At 39.7% G+C, this 20,334-nt stretch overlaps 1 protein-coding gene across 1 annotated transcript in view; it reads left to right on the top strand.

Moving 5' to 3' along the window:
• Nucleotides 1-7,978: 7,978 nt before the first annotated feature.
• The window catches only part of doc2b (double C2-like domains, beta), a 221,898-nt gene continuing 209,542 nt past the window's right edge, over nt 7,979-20,334 (top strand). The window contains exons 1-2 of the mRNA XM_074672166.1: nt 7,979-8,211; nt 19,097-19,773. Of these exons, the coding sequence (XP_074528267.1) occupies nt 19,437-19,773 (337 nt within the window). The 5' untranslated portion in view covers nt 7,979-8,211; nt 19,097-19,436. The remainder of the gene's footprint in view (nt 8,212-19,096; nt 19,774-20,334) is intronic.

The following is a 20,334-nucleotide window of genomic DNA, read 5'->3' as shown; positions in this document are numbered from 1 at the left end:
ACCTTTTTTTAACCCCACATAAGGCACGTCCAAACTCCATTTTCATCTGGCGAAGTAAATACTATGTCACTAAAATAAATCATGTTCTAAATCATGTCCACATTTACATTTATCTGTCAGGGTCACAAACCAAACCAGAGCATATCTAGAGACATCTCACTAAACAACATTTAGGTTACTTGTATAAAGCTAAAACTCTGTAAATTCTCAAGACACTCAACAACTCCTACAGCTGACGTCTTTAAATAAATGTATTTATCATAAGGGCACAAGCCTAGTTTAAAGTTATTGAGTGGTATAGATGAATAGTTCAGAATACAGGGTAAAATAGTCTGAATATGAAAAACAGTCCGGACAAAAATCCACATCCTCATCTTGCCAATTGAAAAAAAATCCTGACATATTTGTTCCATATTGCACCCTAGTGGAGAAAAATTTCCTTATGCAGCATGCAGCACTGCAAAAAAACTGACTTTTTGATTTGTTTTGATTTATTCATTTATCTCAAACATTTGCAGATTACAAGTGAAAAAACAGACCACACAATTTGTTGCCCAAGAGCAGCAATGCTACGCCAATCCAAATACCCACACCCAACAAGAGCAACAATAAATAAAAGAAAAATAGATAAATTAATAAATAAATACATTACTTACTGAGGCACATTAATGTAGATAAACAGAGAATAACTCTTACACAGAGTAAACACAATTTACAAACAAAATCAAAAGGAAAATGTCAACCCCCACAAACCACAACTACAAACCAACTACATGTGTGGTTTGATTTAATTGATCTGTAATGATGGCACAACTATGTTTTAATGTTAGAAACCATTAAAAGAAATGGTGAACAAAGAGAGTATTCATGTGTTACTCTAAAGGTTAAGTGTTGTCAGCTCAGTAAGTTTGTGAAGAGGGAGGAGGTCTGTGGGAACTAGAGTTCTCTCATTGTTTGCTGCTCATATTGATCCAAGGCTTCATGGTAAAAACTTCAGGTTTATAGAATAGAATAGAATAGAATAGAATAGAATAGAATAGAATAGAATAGAATAGAATGGAACTTTATTGTCATTGTAACAAGTACAAGGAAAGTGATATCACAGCAGCAATCAAGAAAACAAAAGTAAGAAAGTGCATAGAAAGTGCAAAAAGGTCCATAAGAAAATAGATGATGACAGCTTGTCCATCATTGTCCAGTTCAGCCAGCCTCCACCTCCACAGGGTCCAGGACTGAGCCTCTTCAGCAGTCTGTTCAGTCTCTGTCTCCTGGATCCTGTCTGCTCACAGCAGGTGAAGCTCTTCCAATATGGCTTTGGTGTCTGATGTTAGCTCCGTTAGCCATGTCTGTGAATAGCATGATGCTACTCTGCCTTCTGGTATTCCCTCTGTAGCTGGGTTCGCACAGCTAGCTTGTCCATTTTATTGGAGATAGATCTTACATTACAAATAACGATGGATGGAAGGACAGGTCCATGTCGTCACTTCTTAGCTTACACCTGAGAACCAGCACGTCGTCATCCTCATCTTGTGGGAAGACATCAGGCCTTGCACCAGTTAGCATTGACATGCTACAGGCTGCTAACAGCTGATTTTACATGTAACAATGCAGCCATGGTTACATGTAGGATCTCCAGACAAACACAGGAGAAAAAGTAATTAAAATATCACTGAAGCCACAAAAAGTTTGGTGTCCATGACCAACAAATGAGCCATACAAAGTAATGATCCACTCCAAATACAAAGATTACAAAAAAGAGACGAACAAATTACAAGAAATTGACAAAGAAGAGAGCTGCTGCAAGAGGCAGCCATAGCCAACAGGGCTGCACCTAGCAAAAACTAACAAACTTCTTTATGTAATTTCTAACCAGGAACGGAGCCAGGATTTCAGGTTTGGGTGGGCCAATCTAATTATGTCTGGGCCTTAAACTACAAAAGTTAGTGTATCATTAATTGAATTAATGATAACGACTGACCAATATACTAATGTTACTATTTGTGGTTTCAAAACCAATTTGGTTGCTTTTTGCACCTTTAATATTTCATATTTTTTTTGTGTGTGTTTATTTTAGGCTAAAAGAGCAGGAAATTCAACCACGGTTAAATAAAAGAAAAAAACTCTACAGTCTTTCCCAAAACCATCCGCTAGTTTTGCCTATTTAACATGACGTTGAAGGTGTCATTACTCTGTTTATACATTTTTTCCAGCAGGCTAAAATGATTGCCAAACTTTGCTCATTTTATAAAAACAGGCCATCTGACACTAACAAAACAACCAAGAAATGAAAAAAAAAAAAAAAAAATCCAAGAAAATTTGGGGGGCCTGGGACCTCTTGGAACACCCATAATGCCGCCCCTGTTTTTAACATCTACATGTGGTCAAATTGTGTCATAAGTCATAAAGGACCAGTGATCCTGATAGATTTCATACATATTCTAGATACAATAAGGGGCGGCTTGTTTTAAGGAATATCACTAAGATGAGAGATAAAATAAGTGACTGTTGCATTTCATGAAGGACTTTCCAATAACTCTGCACACAAGGCCAAAAGATGTCCTCAATCTCTTACAGTTTTAATCCTCTAAGTGTTGTTTTCTTGGCTTTTGGAGTCTTTAGTCAGAGGACAGTGGATGGAGTTGGAAGGTGCAATGGGTCAGATGTCAGATTTCAGCCAAAAAACAACAGCCTCCTAATAAAGGAAGTGCAATTTAACTTTATATGACCGCCTCTTTAACCTTTACAACTTGAGGAAGAAACAGAGCAGAAAGTGTCATGTGCAGAGAGCAAATCTTCCCTTCTGTAATAGAAATGTTTTCTGCTGCGGTGTTATGATTTAAGGTTTTGTAACCATCATGATGTGAAAGTGTCAAACTTGTCTGATGAAATAGTATTGCAGTAAAAACACTTACCTGACCTCTCCTCAGCTCAGAGGTGTACTCTAGTCTCTTTTTAGCTCATTATTCTTGTTTTCCATCTCACTGAAGCAGGAAAACACTGAACAGAAAACAGGCTGCATCAATAATACGATGGTGAAGAGACTGACACGTTAAGTGACTGAGGTGACAAACATTTCAGTGAGGAGTTAATAAGGGTCAAAGCTGAGAGCAAAGAGATCAACTGGTATGGATGTGTTTTTCCTGTGCTACATAACCTTGAATAAATAAAGAACGACACAATGATTGAAGCAGATGTGATCTACACTGCAAAAAAACTGAAATCTTATCAAGTGTTTTTTGTCTTATTCAAGTAAAAATTGTCTTATTATACTTGATATGAGCCATATTCAACTGGCTAGTCCTGAAAAATGTCTGACAAGAGACATTTGCTTGAAAGATTTCCTTAAACTAGAATAATGTTCTAATACAGGTAACCTTTCTTTTGTTCCATTGGCAGAGTTTTTTTTTTTTTTTTTTACTTGTTACAAGCAATTCAGACCTCATTTTGTCTTTGAATAACTTGAAACAAGATACTTTTCTGGACTGGTCAGGTGAATGTGTCTCATATCTAGTCTAAAAAGACATTTTCTGCTGAAAATAAGACAAAAACACCTGATAGATTTCATTTTTTTCCAGCGTGCACACCTGCCTTCATCAACACACCGGCAGAAAACTCTGAACACATGCAGCTCATTGACGTCAGAGTCCGAGCTGTGACGCACAAACAGTGTGGATCCTCTAAAGCTGCAGCTCCTCCCTGGTGGTGATGATGGAAGCAGAACTGGGGGATTTTTCTCTGACATGTGAAGCCAATAAAAGGGCTCAGATTATGTGGTCTAAAGTGGTCTCGGCAGAGCTGGATGTTTTGGCTTATTATCTTGCTGTAGGATGAACTCCTGACCAACGAGGCTCATTCTAGGCTCTGAAGAATACTGTGGTAGCTATTTGGTTCAGGGTGCCCCTCACTGTACATGTCACAGACCCTGGATCCAGCGAAATATCTCCAGATCGTTATACTCCCTCCATGTTTACATTTAGTTATACTTTATTCCAGACCCTTAGGCCCATATAAATACAATAGATAATTAATAAAAAGAAATTTAAAAAGGAAAAACACAGTTCATATGTTGACAGTAATTAAAACCCAAAGAGACATTTGTACCAATGTTTCCAGTAGCAGGATGTATACCTCGTGTCACTCATTGTGAGCTATGCAAGTGACATTATTATTTCATTGTCTGTATCAACCAAACAACCCATGAATTTGTGCATGTAGTTTCTAAGAACAGCATAAATTGTGGGCACCTTGTTATAAACAAACATGAGACTTGCACTCGACCATCGAGGTAACTTAAGCAATACTCTCAAAGCATCATTATAAGCCACCTGTAGCTTATTCACTTTAGCTTTACTGTAGTTGCACCATAAATAAGCTGTGTACAGTGGCGTACAGTAAATGGATGGACTTGAGCTTATATAGCGCTCCTCTAGTCATGGACCACTCAAAGCTGCTGTACACCACAGGTCACACTTACCCACCCACACACTGATGGATCCAATCTTTACTATGACAGCTATCCATCAGTACATCTAACATAGTCACGCCCTTTCATACACCACTGACACAGCAGTGGGAGCAACTAGCGGTTAAGTGTCTTGCCCAAGAGCAAATTGCCATGTGTCACCCAGAGCTGGGCTTGAACCTGCAACCTTCCGATCTCCGACCAAGCGCATTCTCCAACTGCGCCACCGACGCCCAAGCTCTAAAAGCTAAAAGTAAGCTCTAAAAAGCTCAATTATAACATTTTCTGTATATAGCTGAAATGTACTTGCTAACATATTAGCTTGTGCATACAATTTAAAGCACTGACGCTGAACATCATCATCACACGTATCACTTCTGATAATGTGCCCCAGGTATTTGACTTTTCCACTACACTGAGGACTTGATCAGAGATTAAGGAATATGGAAACTGCTGCTTCTTATCATCTTTTGTTCTCACTATCATTATCACACTCTTCTTACAGTTGTAATTTAAGTATTTAATGTCAAACTGCACACCATAGCTACAACAGATTCTAAGGCCAGCACTGTAAGGTGAAAGGATGGACAAGTCATCAGCATACATCACATGGTTGAGAAGCCTGTCACCCATCATGCATCCAGTCTTACAAGCTCTCAGTTTGATGTCACTCACTGAGGAACCATCCTTTGCCTATTCGATGTCCAGTGTACAAAAATCCTGTGTGATAAAGCTAAGATTTCAAACTTGATTTGAAATCAAAACTGCATTCCCATCTTCTGTAGTCCATTAGAGGGGTTTAACGGCCCACTTAGGCCTCTTTTTCTAATTCTGGCCTCTTCCTGTCTGAGTTTCTAGCCCCAGTCTCTGAGTCTCTTTTGATGCTGAAGGAAACTGGACTCACTGACCTTGCCTCAACTTTCTTTGACTTCATTTCTCTGGAGGAAAGACCTATTTCTTGAAATGTTCTGATGCTCCATCTATCTTTCATTATGATTTGTCTTTTGTGCTCCAGCACTAATTTTGTACACAAAGAGATGGTTGGGAAGAAAACCTGGGGAACCTGTAAGAATTGCAATCACCAACTTTCAAGGCTTGATCAGTCTCTACTGCTGCAGATCAGTTTTAAGTTATTAACCATACATTTTTAATGAGTGGACCTGTTTAAGTTTTAATCCGCAGAGAGCCTTTTGTTCTACATCAACACCATCATGAGGAGCAGGAAGGTGTTACAAACACCTGGTGTTTAATTATTCATTAAAACTGTTTCTCAGTGACCTCCTGGTGTAGCAGCTTGTTGTCACAGGTAACACATTCACAGTTATGCAGCAGAAAATATTCCCCTGAGGAAAATTGAGTTCATTCATCTGAAGGAGAAACTCTGTGTAGTCACCACTAGAGGGCAGACTGTGTGCAGAGTTCAAATCCAGTAAAACATATTCATGGAGCTGATTATAATAGTTCCATGAGTATTTTATTATCCAGTTAAAAACATGTATGAAACAGAGTGCTGCAGACTGAATCATTCAGCTCATGAAGGACACAGTCTCTCATTATCTTAGAGGTAAAAATGAAATTAAAAAAAAGAAAATCATAGGCCTCTGAATAACTATTTTTCCTCTTCCAAACCCTGTCCTTCAAAATGCACAATAATCCTGATTTCTTTGACTTTTTTGAGATAGAAGGAACACAGAAATCAATTCATTGAGCTCAAACACTCAAGTTTTGCAAAGCTGCAACTTGGGTCCATCTTAGCTTTCCGAAGCTCACACCATGTATTCTTGAATAAAGCGAGAAATGTGTCTGTTTCTGCTTGTTGTGATCTAATGTGGTGTGAGTTTTTTCAGTCCTACCTTCGAGCAGTTTGCAAAGATCAAACGTCGATGCTCAAAAAACGATGGTGTGTGAGGAAAGTTCTCCCACTGTGTGTTTGTGTCTGAGTGAGGGGGGAATTAAGGGCAGAATTTCAGCCGCCACTATGAACAAGCATTTTTGAAAAGGTCACTCTTAGCCCTAACTCCCTCATTTACGCCGAGTTCCTGGGTGACAGAAGTGGTTGAGCCTCCTCGCAGCGCTTGTTAGGAGACCATTAATCAGATTTCTGCAGACATGGCATGCAATTTAGGAGAACTGCTCGGCCTGTTTTTCATAAACGCTCCTGCTTTGAAAAGCAACAAAAACAAGCAGTGCTGCAGAGCTCGGCAGCGGACAAAGCTGCTTTTTAGAAACAGGCAGGAAGCTTACATTTACTTTTATATAGGAAACTTCAGTTAAGGTAGTCTATGAGGATGCAGTGTTAAATGAGTTAAAAAAAAAAACGGCTCTTTCAGCTACAGGCTGTCAGAGTACAGAGTGCACGGACTGGATGTGAGATTTGAAATTCAAGAATAAAAATTAATGGGTTTGGAAATGAGGGTTTAAATAATGCACTGGTATTAACAACTTTGGTAAAAACAAAAATAAGAAAAGTTTTGGGGTGAGAGTTTTCATCTGCAGATGCAGCAAATTCTCTCTACATGTACCACAAAACAATCTTCAAGTCATATTTTGAAGCTTATTTTCATACAACTCTTTTAGATTTTAGTCCATTCTTCATTAAAGCTGAACTTTCCTACCTCAGCTTTGAGAGAGACACTTTCTAAGCTTTAATATATATTCAGAAGGCCTTTGTCCTGCTTATGTTCTCCACAACATACAATGCAGTATCTGAAACTAACAAATAATTTGACAGATTCACAAATATGACACCTGAAATACTGCAATTGCCCCCTGGTGGCTTGCTGCAGTACAGGTAATACGAGTCTATATAATTACTTAACAATGACATAAAGTTGAAATGAAAACAAATATATCAAATAGCAATATATTAGTGAGGAAACAGTATTAATCATACATATATTAGGAGGAGCTGTCTCAGCATTTGTTTTCATTAGTAAACAATATAAAAAGTGCAGAGATATGCTTAAATAATAATAATAATTACAGGAGCTGGACACCTATTTGATAACATTACAGGGATAAATGGTGTATTTCCGATACAGATAGAGAGATCTCCTTCCTTTCCAATGAGCTTAGTGAAAAGATAAACTGATTTGTTGCTTCTTCTTTTCTGCTGTGATTGATCAATTTAAGATTCTGTCAGTATGATATTAATTCATCTGAACAAACAAACTTACAGTTACGGCAACTTACAGTTGGGCCACTTTTTCTTCTTCTTCTTTTTATCTATTTATTTATTTATTTATTTATTTATTTATTTATTTATTTATGTATTTTGCAAACAAATGTCTCAGTTTGAAGTTTAAACAGTCAGTTGAGTTTGATTTTTTTTCAGGTGGAGTCTGCAGGGTTTCCCCCCCCCCCCCAAAAAAAAAAAAGTAAACTATTGCAGGAATAATCCTTCCCAATAATCACTTCTGGGTCTCCATAATTGTTTGCCAGTGTCCACCCTCTCCTCTGCCTACAGGTTGATGTTTTGCTGTTGTGTCAGGACGTTTCTGAGCGGAGGGAGCGCGTGCAGTGCGCACGTGACTTTGCTTGTTAAGCGAATGGAAGAAGCTATCCCAAACGGCTAAGATAGTGGACGTAGCAACGTGGAAAGAAAATAAAACCACGATGAAACGAAACGCCAAAGAAGAGAAAGCTTTTTCCCAAATGAGGGTGAGGCTTAGTTCGACTTTCATTCGCGTTTGGGCACTCGGAGAGCAGCACAGGACAAAGAGCGACGGGAGTTAGCTTCCTGCTAACAGGTATGTGCCAAATATTTGGTATTAGCTTGTGCTAACGTGCTAACATGCCAGTCAGGTCCATGGCTTTCGTGTCTACCACGTAAAAACGCGATGCTACAGGTGGTTGCTTATGGAAAGCCGTTTGAGCAGCTCAACTAGTGCTCGATTTTAAGAGTAAATGTACTCAATTTTGGTCAATTAGTTCACATGTAGACTTTATTAGTAAAGCAAAAAAGAAAAAAAAATGACGCTGGTAGTACTAGTGAAGCAAAATGTGTCACTATTACTAATTGGAGGCCAAAAAATATTCACTAGTAGTACTAGTAGACTGTTTTAAGTCTACTAGTACAAAACTTTAGGTTTCCTATCAGTAAACAAAATTTTGTTAATTAACTAGTAAAGGTTTTTGGCACACTAGTGCGTGAGTAGTCCTTATAAGTAAAGGAAAGTCATCCACTTGTAGACAATTTTGTGTTACAAGTAGTAGTAGCAAGGCTTTGGGTTTTAACTAGTAACATGTACTAAGTCTCCTTGCACTACATAGTTCTTGATTGTTTTTTAGTGATCAAATATGGACACTAAAAGACAATCAAGAACTATGTCATACATCTGTAAATGGAATCAAAATTCATAATAATCTGATGATATGTGAAAAAGAGGAGACTAAATATTGAGGAAATGGGGACGGGACTAGATAAGCTCTGCTTCTCCCGTCTTCTCTTTCGGACATGTACAATGTGATCATCTCTTGACAATGTGTGATATTGTACAAGTGTGATGACATGACCAAAATAAAAAAATAAAATCAAGTCTTAAAAATCAAATCTACTTTGTGATACAAAATTGTCTAATATTAGATGACTTTGCTTTAGTACTGCTAGTTATCGCAAAAAAAATCTCATTATTACTAGTAGACTGTTTGTAGTCTACGTACTACTACCAGTAAAGCCAAAAGAGTGGCAACTAATTACTAGTAGACCTAATGCAAATGAAGTAAGAGGGATTATAAACAAATACAGCACCCTGATTGGTTGTTACATTTTCAAAAGCCAATAGGAAGCCTCAACTGTTTTTCCCCACCCTTTTACTAGCATTTCAATAAGAGGATATCAATTTTATGCTCAAACAGCTTTCCATGGTTTCAAGTTACGAAAATTCCTGCAGACCCTCCCTTTAAAGAAACACTTAAAGGATTTCTAACCTTGAGGAATACTCTGTCTGCTGAGTTGGAACAACCCCAACTGATTGTTTATTTGGACAGATTGATGTGAGACAAGGGGTGAGTACCCCAGCCTTTTTATAAGTGTAAAAAAGTATTGTGATATCTATGAGAGCCCTTTGAATTGCCTTGTTGCTGGAATATGCTTGTCTTAAAGTAGTACGACAATATCCACTGATGGAGCAAGTGATGCTTCGAACACAGTGTGAGCGGAGGATCACTTTTAAGGTGGTTTTTGAAGCCTTAACAAAGACTAGTGATTGTAGAGTTATGGGAAATCATGTTAAAATAAAACTTAACATTGTAGCCAAGAATATACTGCTGTGTCAGTGTTAAAAAAAAAGTTCTTCAAGGCATCTTTACAGTTTTATTTGATGATATCAAATAAAATGCTCAAGACACTTGCCCAAACTAGGAGGGTTGGCAGGTCTATTTGCCTGTCCATGTTGGATGGCTTCTCAGAATTGGCCTGTCTTTGTCTGGCTCACCTTGGACAGCAACATGAGGCATTTACTTAGTTTCAACAGTTTTCAGTCATGAGTAAATAATTTCATTTTGCAGAGCTGGGAGAGGAATATGTGTGCCTAATTAATCCAGTAAAGATGATGTGATTACAGAAACCTTCTCGAGATACTTAAAAACCGTATCAAAGAGCAAGGTCAGTGAGCTCGTCACGCAAACAGAATACCTAATGAGATCATTTTGTCAGTTATATCAGGCTCTGTTTCACAGTCGGTGCATGGATAGAAATAAATAAGAGCACAGTACATTTTCAGTCACTTCAGTTAGATAGACAAACGCAGTGAAACACATTTAGACTGTCTGTTCCTGTACGTGACTTTGAACACCTCATTATTTCTAACAAAGGTATGGAGTGATTCTTTCCATCAGTTCCAATGAGGTGATGACACACCATCAATATCCAAAATGAGATTTTTGGGTGTGCATCATTACCCTCAGAAAACACGGTCACCACTCCAGCAGGAAATCATCAGCCCTGGGTGGAATATTTAGCGTAGAGTGCGCTCATATTGGAGGTGTTTTTTATATTGAAGGACCCCGAGCACATTAATTTCTTTTTGGGAGAGACTGGCGTGGGTGCTCCATGACAAAACTGTCAATGAGTCACCATGGGGAATTCACGTCTCTTTAAGGGTAGGGTAGGCTGGAGAGGGCTGGTTTGAAAATTACTCTGCTCCTTTTGTTTCTTTGTGGCTTTTTGTGGAAGCAGACAAAGCGGGTGAAGCGTGGCAGAAACATGAAATTAAGATGCTTTTTGAGGATATTCTGGTGGACATTTGGCGAAGGGAAAGCAATAAGTGAAGATGTTAAGTCAGAAACAGGCAGAAACATGCTTTTAGGACGCTAAAAAAGCTCTCGTGCTAATCCTGTTTTTCTCATGTGGGCGAGAAAGTGATTTTTAATCCATGCACCCATAAAAGTTAATTCAAAGATTTTTTTAGTCTAAAGTATTGAGATAGGGATGGACAGTGATAAGATTTTATCGATATCAATGCCCTTATCGATTCATTATGGATTCTCTTATTGATCCTTTCTGTGAATTTTCTCTATTTAAAAAAAAGTAGCTCTCCAGGGTTTTTTTTGTGTCGACAACATTAAAGTATACAGAAATAAGTAAAAATAACATACCACATGACATTATTGTTCTGTTTTGTTGTATGTTATTGCCTAAAGTGGGCCATCTAGTGTCTCAAAGTGGTTATAGCATTATTCTAAGTTGTTTGGAACCTTGCTGCAGTTATAAAGCTAGCGATGAGCCTGCATGTAACTTTTCTTTCATTTTCCCGCAAGTATTTTGACATTGAGGGCTCTAATTTCGTAGACCAGGCGCAAGCGCAGGCGCAGGCGCGGGCGCAAGCGCCCTGTGCCGGCCTTCGCCGCGCGGACAGGGCGTGACCAGCGCACTTTGTAAGATGTGCATCAAACTTCCAGCTGCCGTCAGGTTAACTTTCCATTATGACAAACGGCTTTAATCTGACATCAGATGTGACGGGACACTTAATATAGATATAAATGTATATGCTGGTTCAGACGGTTACATTAAACAGTGATTGCTGTGATTGTTTATTGCATTAAAATGTGCCTGACACTCTGTAACCTGCCTCTGTGGCTTTGTTGACATGTGCGCACATATGCACCTGTTACCAAATTACAGCTGCACAGGGTGTGCTCTGCTTTGCGCTGAAAATAGACCAGGTTGGAGCTGGCGAGCTTTCAGCGCACTTTTTTGGCACGAAATTGTCACTGCGCCAACATGAATTTGCTGACACCTCCCCCTGGTGCGCCATCAACTCCCTCTGGCGCGCAGTCACACCCATCTCTGTGCAGACGGTCTACCAAGTTGGCAAATTGGCAGCGTACGGTGGTTAAATTAGCACTGCGCAGGGTGCGCCAGGCTTGCGCCCCCTGCGCTGCGCCACAAAATTAGAGCCCTTGGAGTTTTCAGTATTTTTTACAAAGTGTGATGAAAGTTGAAATTCTATTCTGAAGCCAAAGTTATACCGATGTATGCTAACCACTAGAATATGAAAGCAATTTCCCATATGTGTTAGCATCAAGCTAACTCTATTTTGTTTATATCTTTTTTAGTGAATAAGGAGAATTTGTACCATGCTGAATGTATTGAATAGAAATCTCCCGTGAGAGAGTAATTTACATAATGTATATTTCTTTGTGAGTTCTGTTCTTCAGTAAAACTTTGAGCTAAAAATCCTGAATTAGAGTTTCCTTGGAAAATGTTATCTAACTGCTAAACTAAGATAGCTGCAACAGACTGGTCACGCAAGGTCCTGAAGCTCTGGCATAGTGTAAAGAACCGATAAGAGAATCGTTCAGCAGAAAAGCTAATGATACCTAAGGATTGAAACCTTTCTTAGTGATTCTCAACAGGAACCGGTTTTTGATACCCATCTCTACCAACCCATGGTCAAGAGAAAGTTTCCTGTGCTCTTGAGAAAGTTTCTTGTGCAACTGAGAAAGTGTACCAATATAATGAGTGTCTTGTGCTAGAAAGTGTATCATGATAATGAGGTAGTGTAATGCTCATGAGGAAGTTTCCTGTCTGTTTAAGGTGCAGGTGTGCACCTGAGACCAACCAGTGTCTTCGTGCTCATGTCACTTTAGGACATGACACATGACTTGCATCTTTGCGTTTCTTATTGTAAACCACTCTAGCCGTGCAGAGAAAAACAAGTGTGTAGATCAACACACTAAGGAAGACAGATCACATTTAGCCAGTTACTAACAAGGCTGCCTTCTCCTTTTAGAAATTAATTGGTATTTATTACAGAAAGAAGTCAATAAGGCAATTGGCTGTCTCCTGGTTCATTATTTAACAGACGTTGTGGAGTGTAGAGCAGAAGAGGAGTGTCTGCTATTAAAGTTTTAAAGCTCCACTAAGAGATCATTAAGTAGCTACTTGTGTGACCTGAAGTGAAGTCCCGGTCTGCTTCAAAGTGCTTCAGTAATTTTCTAAAAGTGTCTGAGACCACATAATAGTCCAAAGTCGCTGAGAGGAACATCTGTTTGGTGTTGATTGCAGCGACACCTTTGGCCTGAAATGGTAGCGTTTTTTTTTTCCAGGATGAAGACTCCGTTTCCCATGAGCACTATCACCCACTGTTATAAAGACGTGACTCTTGCCTAGGTGTTTTTTTGTTTTAGAAGCAAATGAAGAGTAGGTTTTTATTTTTAAAAAGTCTTTTCTTTGTTCAGGACATTTTTTCCCATAATGCAAAGCTACAAGGTAATACCAGCCTGGTGCTTTAAGACGTGTCTGTAATGTCTAACGTTAGTAAACCCTGGTTATGTCCTACTAGTGCTTATCTACCTCACTAAGCAGAGGACTCGGTTACAGGTATTTTTTGTCCTCATTCTGCTCCTCCATGACATCACAGTGTTGAAGTTTTTTGTGCGGCAGCTTTACTTGGAGATTACTTTGTCTTTGTGTTTTTAAAGAAAGCCTTACCTGCTGCCCTCCTGAGTTTCTGGTTGGCTCGTCTCACTGCTCGGTGGAGATAATTGCCTCTGAGTGGCTGGTTGCTGAGAGAGGGCTACTTTAAATACCTCAGAGTCCCTCTGCCCTATCTCTCAACGCATTATTCACAACAATGATGGTTTATACCGTATCCCCCCAAAGCCCCTATTGTGTTGGCATACACACACACACACACACATACTCAAAAACACACAGGCTCTTAATCTTCACACTGCTGATAATGAAACGGTAGGAAGTAGGGCGGATTGGCCTTTTGTTTGATAACAAAATGAACCACCAAAGAGTGTGAACATTGTCTTATATGATAAAATAGACAGTCTCATTTTGTTATCTGGCTAATGGGAAAATGAAAAACAATCTAAAATGATGAACAGTTAAAGAGAATGTCCGCAGCACAAACACTATTCTATGTTCATTTTTAGATTAGAGTGGATGTTAAGGGTTGCTTTCTATCAGATATTTGTTCCTTAATACGTACCTTAATGTGCTACATTTAAAAAAAGTCAGATCATCCATGATGAGAATCTCTTGTTCCACCACATCCCAAAGCAGCTGAGCACAGTCAACCCATCGTCATGTTCAAAAAAAGTTTGAGATGGTTTGAGCTTTGTGACAGCAACACTACCAAGGTCAGCTGTGGACTTTAAACCATGCTCAGTTAAGGGGCCCAAAGTGAGCCAAGAGCAACCTGCCCCCACATCATTACACCAGCAGCAGCCTGAACTGCTGATTCAGGGCAGGATGGATACATGCTTTCATGGTGTTTACTTCAAATCCTGAGCCTACCTTCTTAACATGTCAGCAGAAATCCAGACTCATCAGACCAGCTAACATTTTTCAATCTTCTGTTGTCTGGTTTTGGTGTTGCTGTGTGAATTGTAGCCTCAGTTTCCTGTTCTTAGCTGACAGGAGTGGCACTCGGTGTGGTCTTCTGCTGTTGTAACCCATCTGCCTCAAGGTTGGACATGTTGTGTGTTCAGTAGTAGTAGTAGTAGTAGTAGTAGTAGTAGTAGTAGTAGTATTTGAGTTACTGTTGACTTTCTATCATCTCCAACCAGTCTGGCATTTTTGTCCCAGGAGGTGCAACTGACAGCAGATATTTTTGATGCTAGGTTTTAGAGCTTTGTGCATTTTTTTTGGTATCTTAAATTTTCATTGGCTGTTTCAAACATGTTTTACACATCACAAATGCATAACATTAAAGTCACTGTTGGGAGTTGGGAGTTGGGAGTTTGCTTTTCACCCCTTGTAGCAATGTCACTGTATTTTATCTTGAATAATGTCCACTTCTCCCACTTGCCATCCATCTGTGTTTCCTGAGGTCTCGAATGAAGCGTCAGTTTTTCCATTATGAATATTTCTTCCACAATTTCTTCCACTCCGCCCCACTTCTTGGTTGTAGATTTTTTTTTTGCAGCCATCAACAGTATTTTTTACCAAATAGTTGTCTCACTTTTGAACAGCCCCCTCAGAAAAGTCAACAGGAATTTTGTAACATAATATTTCTTGAAGAGTTTTATGTACAGCTTTCCAAAAAAACTTAATCTTGTTTAGGGATGGGTACCTTTCACATTTGAAACTATACTGTACCAATGCCCTGTGCCTGGCAATCGGTACCGGTACTCAACTGTACCAATTTTTTGTACTTTTTGTGTTTATGTGTTAAAAAATATAGATTTGTTTCATAATATATGTATGTATATATACATTTTTCCAAATGTATTCTTCAATATATAACCTTGCAATGCTGTATTAATGTCCAGCATGGAAAATCACCTTTTCCTCCATTCCCTCACAGTCACAAGGATGCATTTAGGTACCTAAACATGGTACCTTTTGATTTTACGTGAATCGGTACCTGGTACTTTTGACCGAATTTGGTCGGTACCAATAAAAGTACCTAATTTGGTACCCATCCCTAATCTTGTCACATGTCCATAAAATGTGCAAATGGTTTTCATCCATGGCTCCACAGGTTCTCCAGCATGGCACACTTTTGTAACATTTGCTCTTAAGTTTGGGCGTAATAAAAATAACGAATTAAATTTTTCCAGGAGAGGTCCCTCCCAATCAGTGAATTGGTGGATGTTCGATGTGTTTTCCACAAAGAACACCAATCATCATCTGAAATTTTGACATTTGATTCTGCTTCCCATTTTTCTTCGATATACTGAGCTAAATGTTGTTTAAAGAGCTTATTGCATGTTGGAGTCCTCAAATTAGTTTGCAAATGTATCAACAACCGGTCTCTGTAAAACTCTTTCCAAAAACCGGGCAGTAACCAAGATTATGGCAGCAGGCTACATGAAAAGCAAACAGATTTAAATTTTCCTATCACAGTTTGAGCCCCTAACATAGTGATATAAGGTAATTGTCAGAGAATATTATGTGTGTTGAATGACTAAATATGCTTCTTGCAGTTTTATGGTGTGTTCCTATGTTGTATTTTCTTACCTGCTATGTTCTTTATTTTATTACGCTTCATCCAAAAGCCCAACTGGGACCAGAGTTGAATATTTGTAAAGCTTTAAACTCTGCAGCACGTTGATGCCAGGCTTTGTTTTGGAATTAAGTTTGATTGTATTGTTCTTTTTCAGAAAACATATTCAGAGTGCTGAGGGAACTGTGTGTGCACCATAGATTAGAAAGAAAAGCACATCATCTAATTATCCTCATTTTGCATCAAATTGTTTTATGGAGCTCATTAAGCAGCCTGAGTACAGCCTTTGAATTTTAGCTGCACTTAGCTCACACTTGTTGCCCGCAGCTAACACAAGAGGGCGCTGCATCATCTGTTCACTGCTGACATGTTTGTGCTGTTTGCGAGCCAGTGGATGTGATGAAAGGACTGCAGCAGAGGTTACAGTTCCTGGTGAATCTGCAGGGACAGTCTCTCCAGAGAGGGTGTGACTCTTTCTCTTATGTAATGTGAGCAGCATAAAGAGTGTAGACATGGTGGAAGGAAAAATCAGAGAAGAACATGATGAACTTTAGTAATTTGATCTTAAATCTGCATGCATATATTGTGCAGTCTGAACTTGCACAGGTGAATGACTTACCTAATACACTAGCTACCTGAAAACCTATAATTCTTTGCAAGTGTGAAAATTTATGTTGCAAATTGCGGTATCAGCACACATCCTGCAGCTTTATCAGGACCCCACTTAACCATGACGGCAGCAGCATTGAGCAGATCCATACATATGATGAAGTATGACTGTGTTTATTAAACAAGCATGAAAATTTTCTCTGTAACATATTTCTGCTGCCACCTGCAAAACTGCAGCAGATGGTGAGTAATGAAGAAATGTGTGATAACATCGGGGTGTGTAATAGGTGAACTGGGATGTAGCTGTGGAAGCATTTACACAGTAAAGTGAGCATGGTGTTCATAAATAAAGGTCTGTGTGTCTATTAGTAGAAAAGTCAGGTGAAAAAAGGTAATTTGGGTAATAATGAAGTTAAGCCAGCAGGAGTGGGGGAGATTTTTAGCTCCTTTACATCAGTTGATTCTCTATTTTTAGAAATGTGACAGACTTTCATAGTAGAAGCTGTTTAGATTGTGAGATCATCTGTATTCAAGGGAAAATTAAAAAAAATTTCCACAGAGGATGCATAAAACTTTTGATTAATGACAAGAAGGATCATATCCGTTCTAAAAGAAAAAATAATTTCTGGCTTTTACCAACAAGGAGTTTAACAGTATTTTTAAGCTCAGTTTATGAAGGATCAGTGGCCTTAAAAAATGCAGCGTAACAGCTTTTTATGAAGCACTTTTTAAATTCATCTGATGAATGCTTAATGAAAGCGGTGAAACAGAAAATATGATAGTTGTAAAATCATCTAAGTTAAAAGAAAAATTAAGTATAAAGTTACATGTTATTTTAAATAACATTAGGATGATGTTAAATCAACATTTAAGTAAAATAGAGGTTATTCTATTTATTTTTTTTTGCTTTTATACTTCTTAAATTGTTAAATCCCTTTGTCTGAAAATCAACATATTGGAACTTCTAGTTGCAAAAAAAGATCCCTGCATATTTCAGATATCTTTCTGTCTGTGTCTTTGTGATTTTTAAAGAGATCTGAAACACACCTGTTGCACGTACTCATCATTTCCCAGATTTGCTGACTGATAACAGTTTCACATTGCATCAAAAACATACTGAAACTGACCTGAAAAGCTTTAAAATGAAATAGTGAAACTCATTAATGTATCACTTCTGTTAGCTGTTCTGTGGTCAAAGACTTTTGGCATTTGACAGACGTTGAAAATATGAGAGATCTCTCAGATCACGACAGTAGCATTATCACTGTGATTGCAAAACCGCTCATGGTCAAACATGACTTCCCTCTGAACCATCACGGGAGAAAACAAGCAGGAAGAACTGGTGACAGCCCACATACTTTATGCTTTTTTCTGAAAGCTTTTAGGAATTGTACTTTAAATATTGAACATATCACTGTCTTCGATCTACTCTGAAGGATGTTATGGCTGCACAGATTTCAAATCACACCATAGGACAGTTTGGCAAGACTGGCTTCAGACATTACACAACATATATTTCAGAACACAGGAAATCATGTTTAAAATCTGCTGGATTGCCTTCTCATATCTTCCCTACAGGAGTCTGAATCAAAGGTTACAAGTCAGGGCTGTGTTGCCTTGTTTCTGTTGATCTGTGTGTGCCTAAGTCTCATGGTGTAGTTTATTTGTGCAGCGTAATATCAATAAAAAGGTCTTAAAGAAAATAAACTAAAAAAGCACTGAGAGCGCAGACCTCCACCAAGCATAATGAGACACTTTAATGTTATACTCCCTTTCAGCAGACTGTCTGCTACTATTTGGTGTTAGTTGCAGGTTTGTACGATAATTTGTTACCTGACAGTGTTGAAAATTATGATTACGTATTTCATATTCCGGATCTTAGTATCCAGAATATTGCCAGGATGTGGATCGTATTTTTACATCTGTCAGAAATTATAGTGACCTTGTCTTGTATTGTATTGCAAAGCAATCTGACCATTTATCATGGAGTTACGTACACATATGGTGAAAACGGCCGTATCTCACAATGATAAAAAAAAAACCCAAAAAACCCTGGATACAGACGGTGATCCGGCTCGCCACCAATATTTAATCACTTCTTCCTTATTTTGAACATTTCCTGAAAAATTTTCCGTTCACAGACAAACAGAGAAACTCTCCCAGAAACATAGCCTCTTTGTTGGAGGAAATAAAACAGCTCTTGAAGAGAAAAACAAAAAATACTGAATGAACTGAAAATGTTCAGCTGATGTGCAACAAGTGAAAAAGTGAAAAAGACAAATTTTCATAGCCATAACTCCACCTCAGAAACAAAACATCCAGTTATTGCACATGGTCCTGTTGATCATAGCACCAAAGTTACACACATGCACACACACACGCACACACTCATTCAATAACACACATTCATGCATACGTCTGGCGCTGTGCTGGATCTTCCCTCCCACTGACAGATGGATGGGGTTAATATCATAATTAAGCACCTCGGCCGACGGTTCCTGTTTACCACTCGGTTGCTAGGCAGTGACATCAGCTGATCCCTCCCTCCTTCCTCTGTAATCCCTTCCCTCTGCCTCACACTCCCTCACACAAACACCACTCTCTCTCTGCTCTCTGTTAGGCAGCACAGACGTGGGCAGCGTGTGGGGGTATAGGAAGAGGAAGAGGAGAGTGAGAGCGGGAGGCTGGAACATAGTAGAGTGAGTGAGCCCGTCAGACAGCATGGTCCAGGTCTGAGGAGGACCCAGCAGCAGACTTTTTAGACCTCCATGTAGAGCGGTGTGGGGACATCCACACATCACCTGGACCTGTCCACCCAGAGCAACACCCACCTCTTCCAGGAAGGCAAGAGGAAGAGGGGAAAGGAGGAGGAGGACGAGGGGGGAGGGTCTCTTCATCTTCTTTTTTTCTTTTCGTAGTTTTTTTGGTTTTGGGAGCGGGCTCCGGGCTGGACCGCATGCATGACACAACGCAAAGGCGAGAAACCCACCATCAGCATCCAGGAGCACATGGCCATTGACGTGTGCCCTGGCCCCATCCAGCCCATCAAGCAGATCTCAGACTACTTCCCCCGTTACCCCAGGGGCCTCCCCCCTTCTGCACCTGCCCCTAAAGCGGGCCACGCTGGGCCCCAGAGCTCTGCCTCTTCCGCCTCCTCGGCTGCCGCCTCTGCCACCGAAAGTGACCGCCCCAATGAGGATAAACCAGAGCGGGCTTTGGCCGGAGCCTCCGCCTCCTCGCAGGCCACCAGGAGGGATGAGGAGCCGGACGTGGAGGGATACGACTCGGATGACTCCAGTGAGTGCTTTGTTGTCTCCACAGTGTGTGTGTGTTTCTCTCCTCTCTTTTCTTTTTCTCATTACTGCATCCTCATTTATTTATTTTTTTGGCCACCGGTTGCCAGGCATCCCTTCAGCCCTTTGGCTTCGTGGCTTTATCTCTCACCTTTTCTTCCCTCGGCTGCCTCATCCATCTCCATCTCCAGCCGCCTGGCGAGTATATGTGCGAGCGTGTGTGTCTGCCTCTACTGCAGCTAACTCTTTTCCCTCTCAGTCGACACAGCCAACTGTTGCTGCTGCGAAGAACACAGCTCCCCTCTCCTCCTCCTCCTCCTCACTCTCTCCTCCAGCTGAAGCATGATATGTGTGATTTATTGGAGTAAATGGCTGCACATGTCTGTCGCTCGGTGCATGTGTGCATTTTCCACATTACCCATGTCCCCAGGGTGCTCGGTGAACGCTGTCGATCAGTCTCAGGCTGAATGATTCATGGCTTTGTATCAGCCACAGTTTTGTGCTCAGCTGAGGCTGACAGCGACTGTAAACTCTTTCACACTCAGTGAAGCTGATGCAGAGATGA

This window comes from Halichoeres trimaculatus, unplaced genomic scaffold, assembly GCF_033239565.1.
Source record: "Halichoeres trimaculatus isolate MK-OKI-2021-1 unplaced genomic scaffold, fHalTri1.1 fHalTri1_scaffold_6, whole genome shotgun sequence".
NCBI lineage: Eukaryota > Metazoa > Chordata > Actinopteri > Labriformes > Labridae > Halichoeres > Halichoeres trimaculatus.
This window is presented reverse-complemented; position numbering and strand designations above follow the sequence as displayed.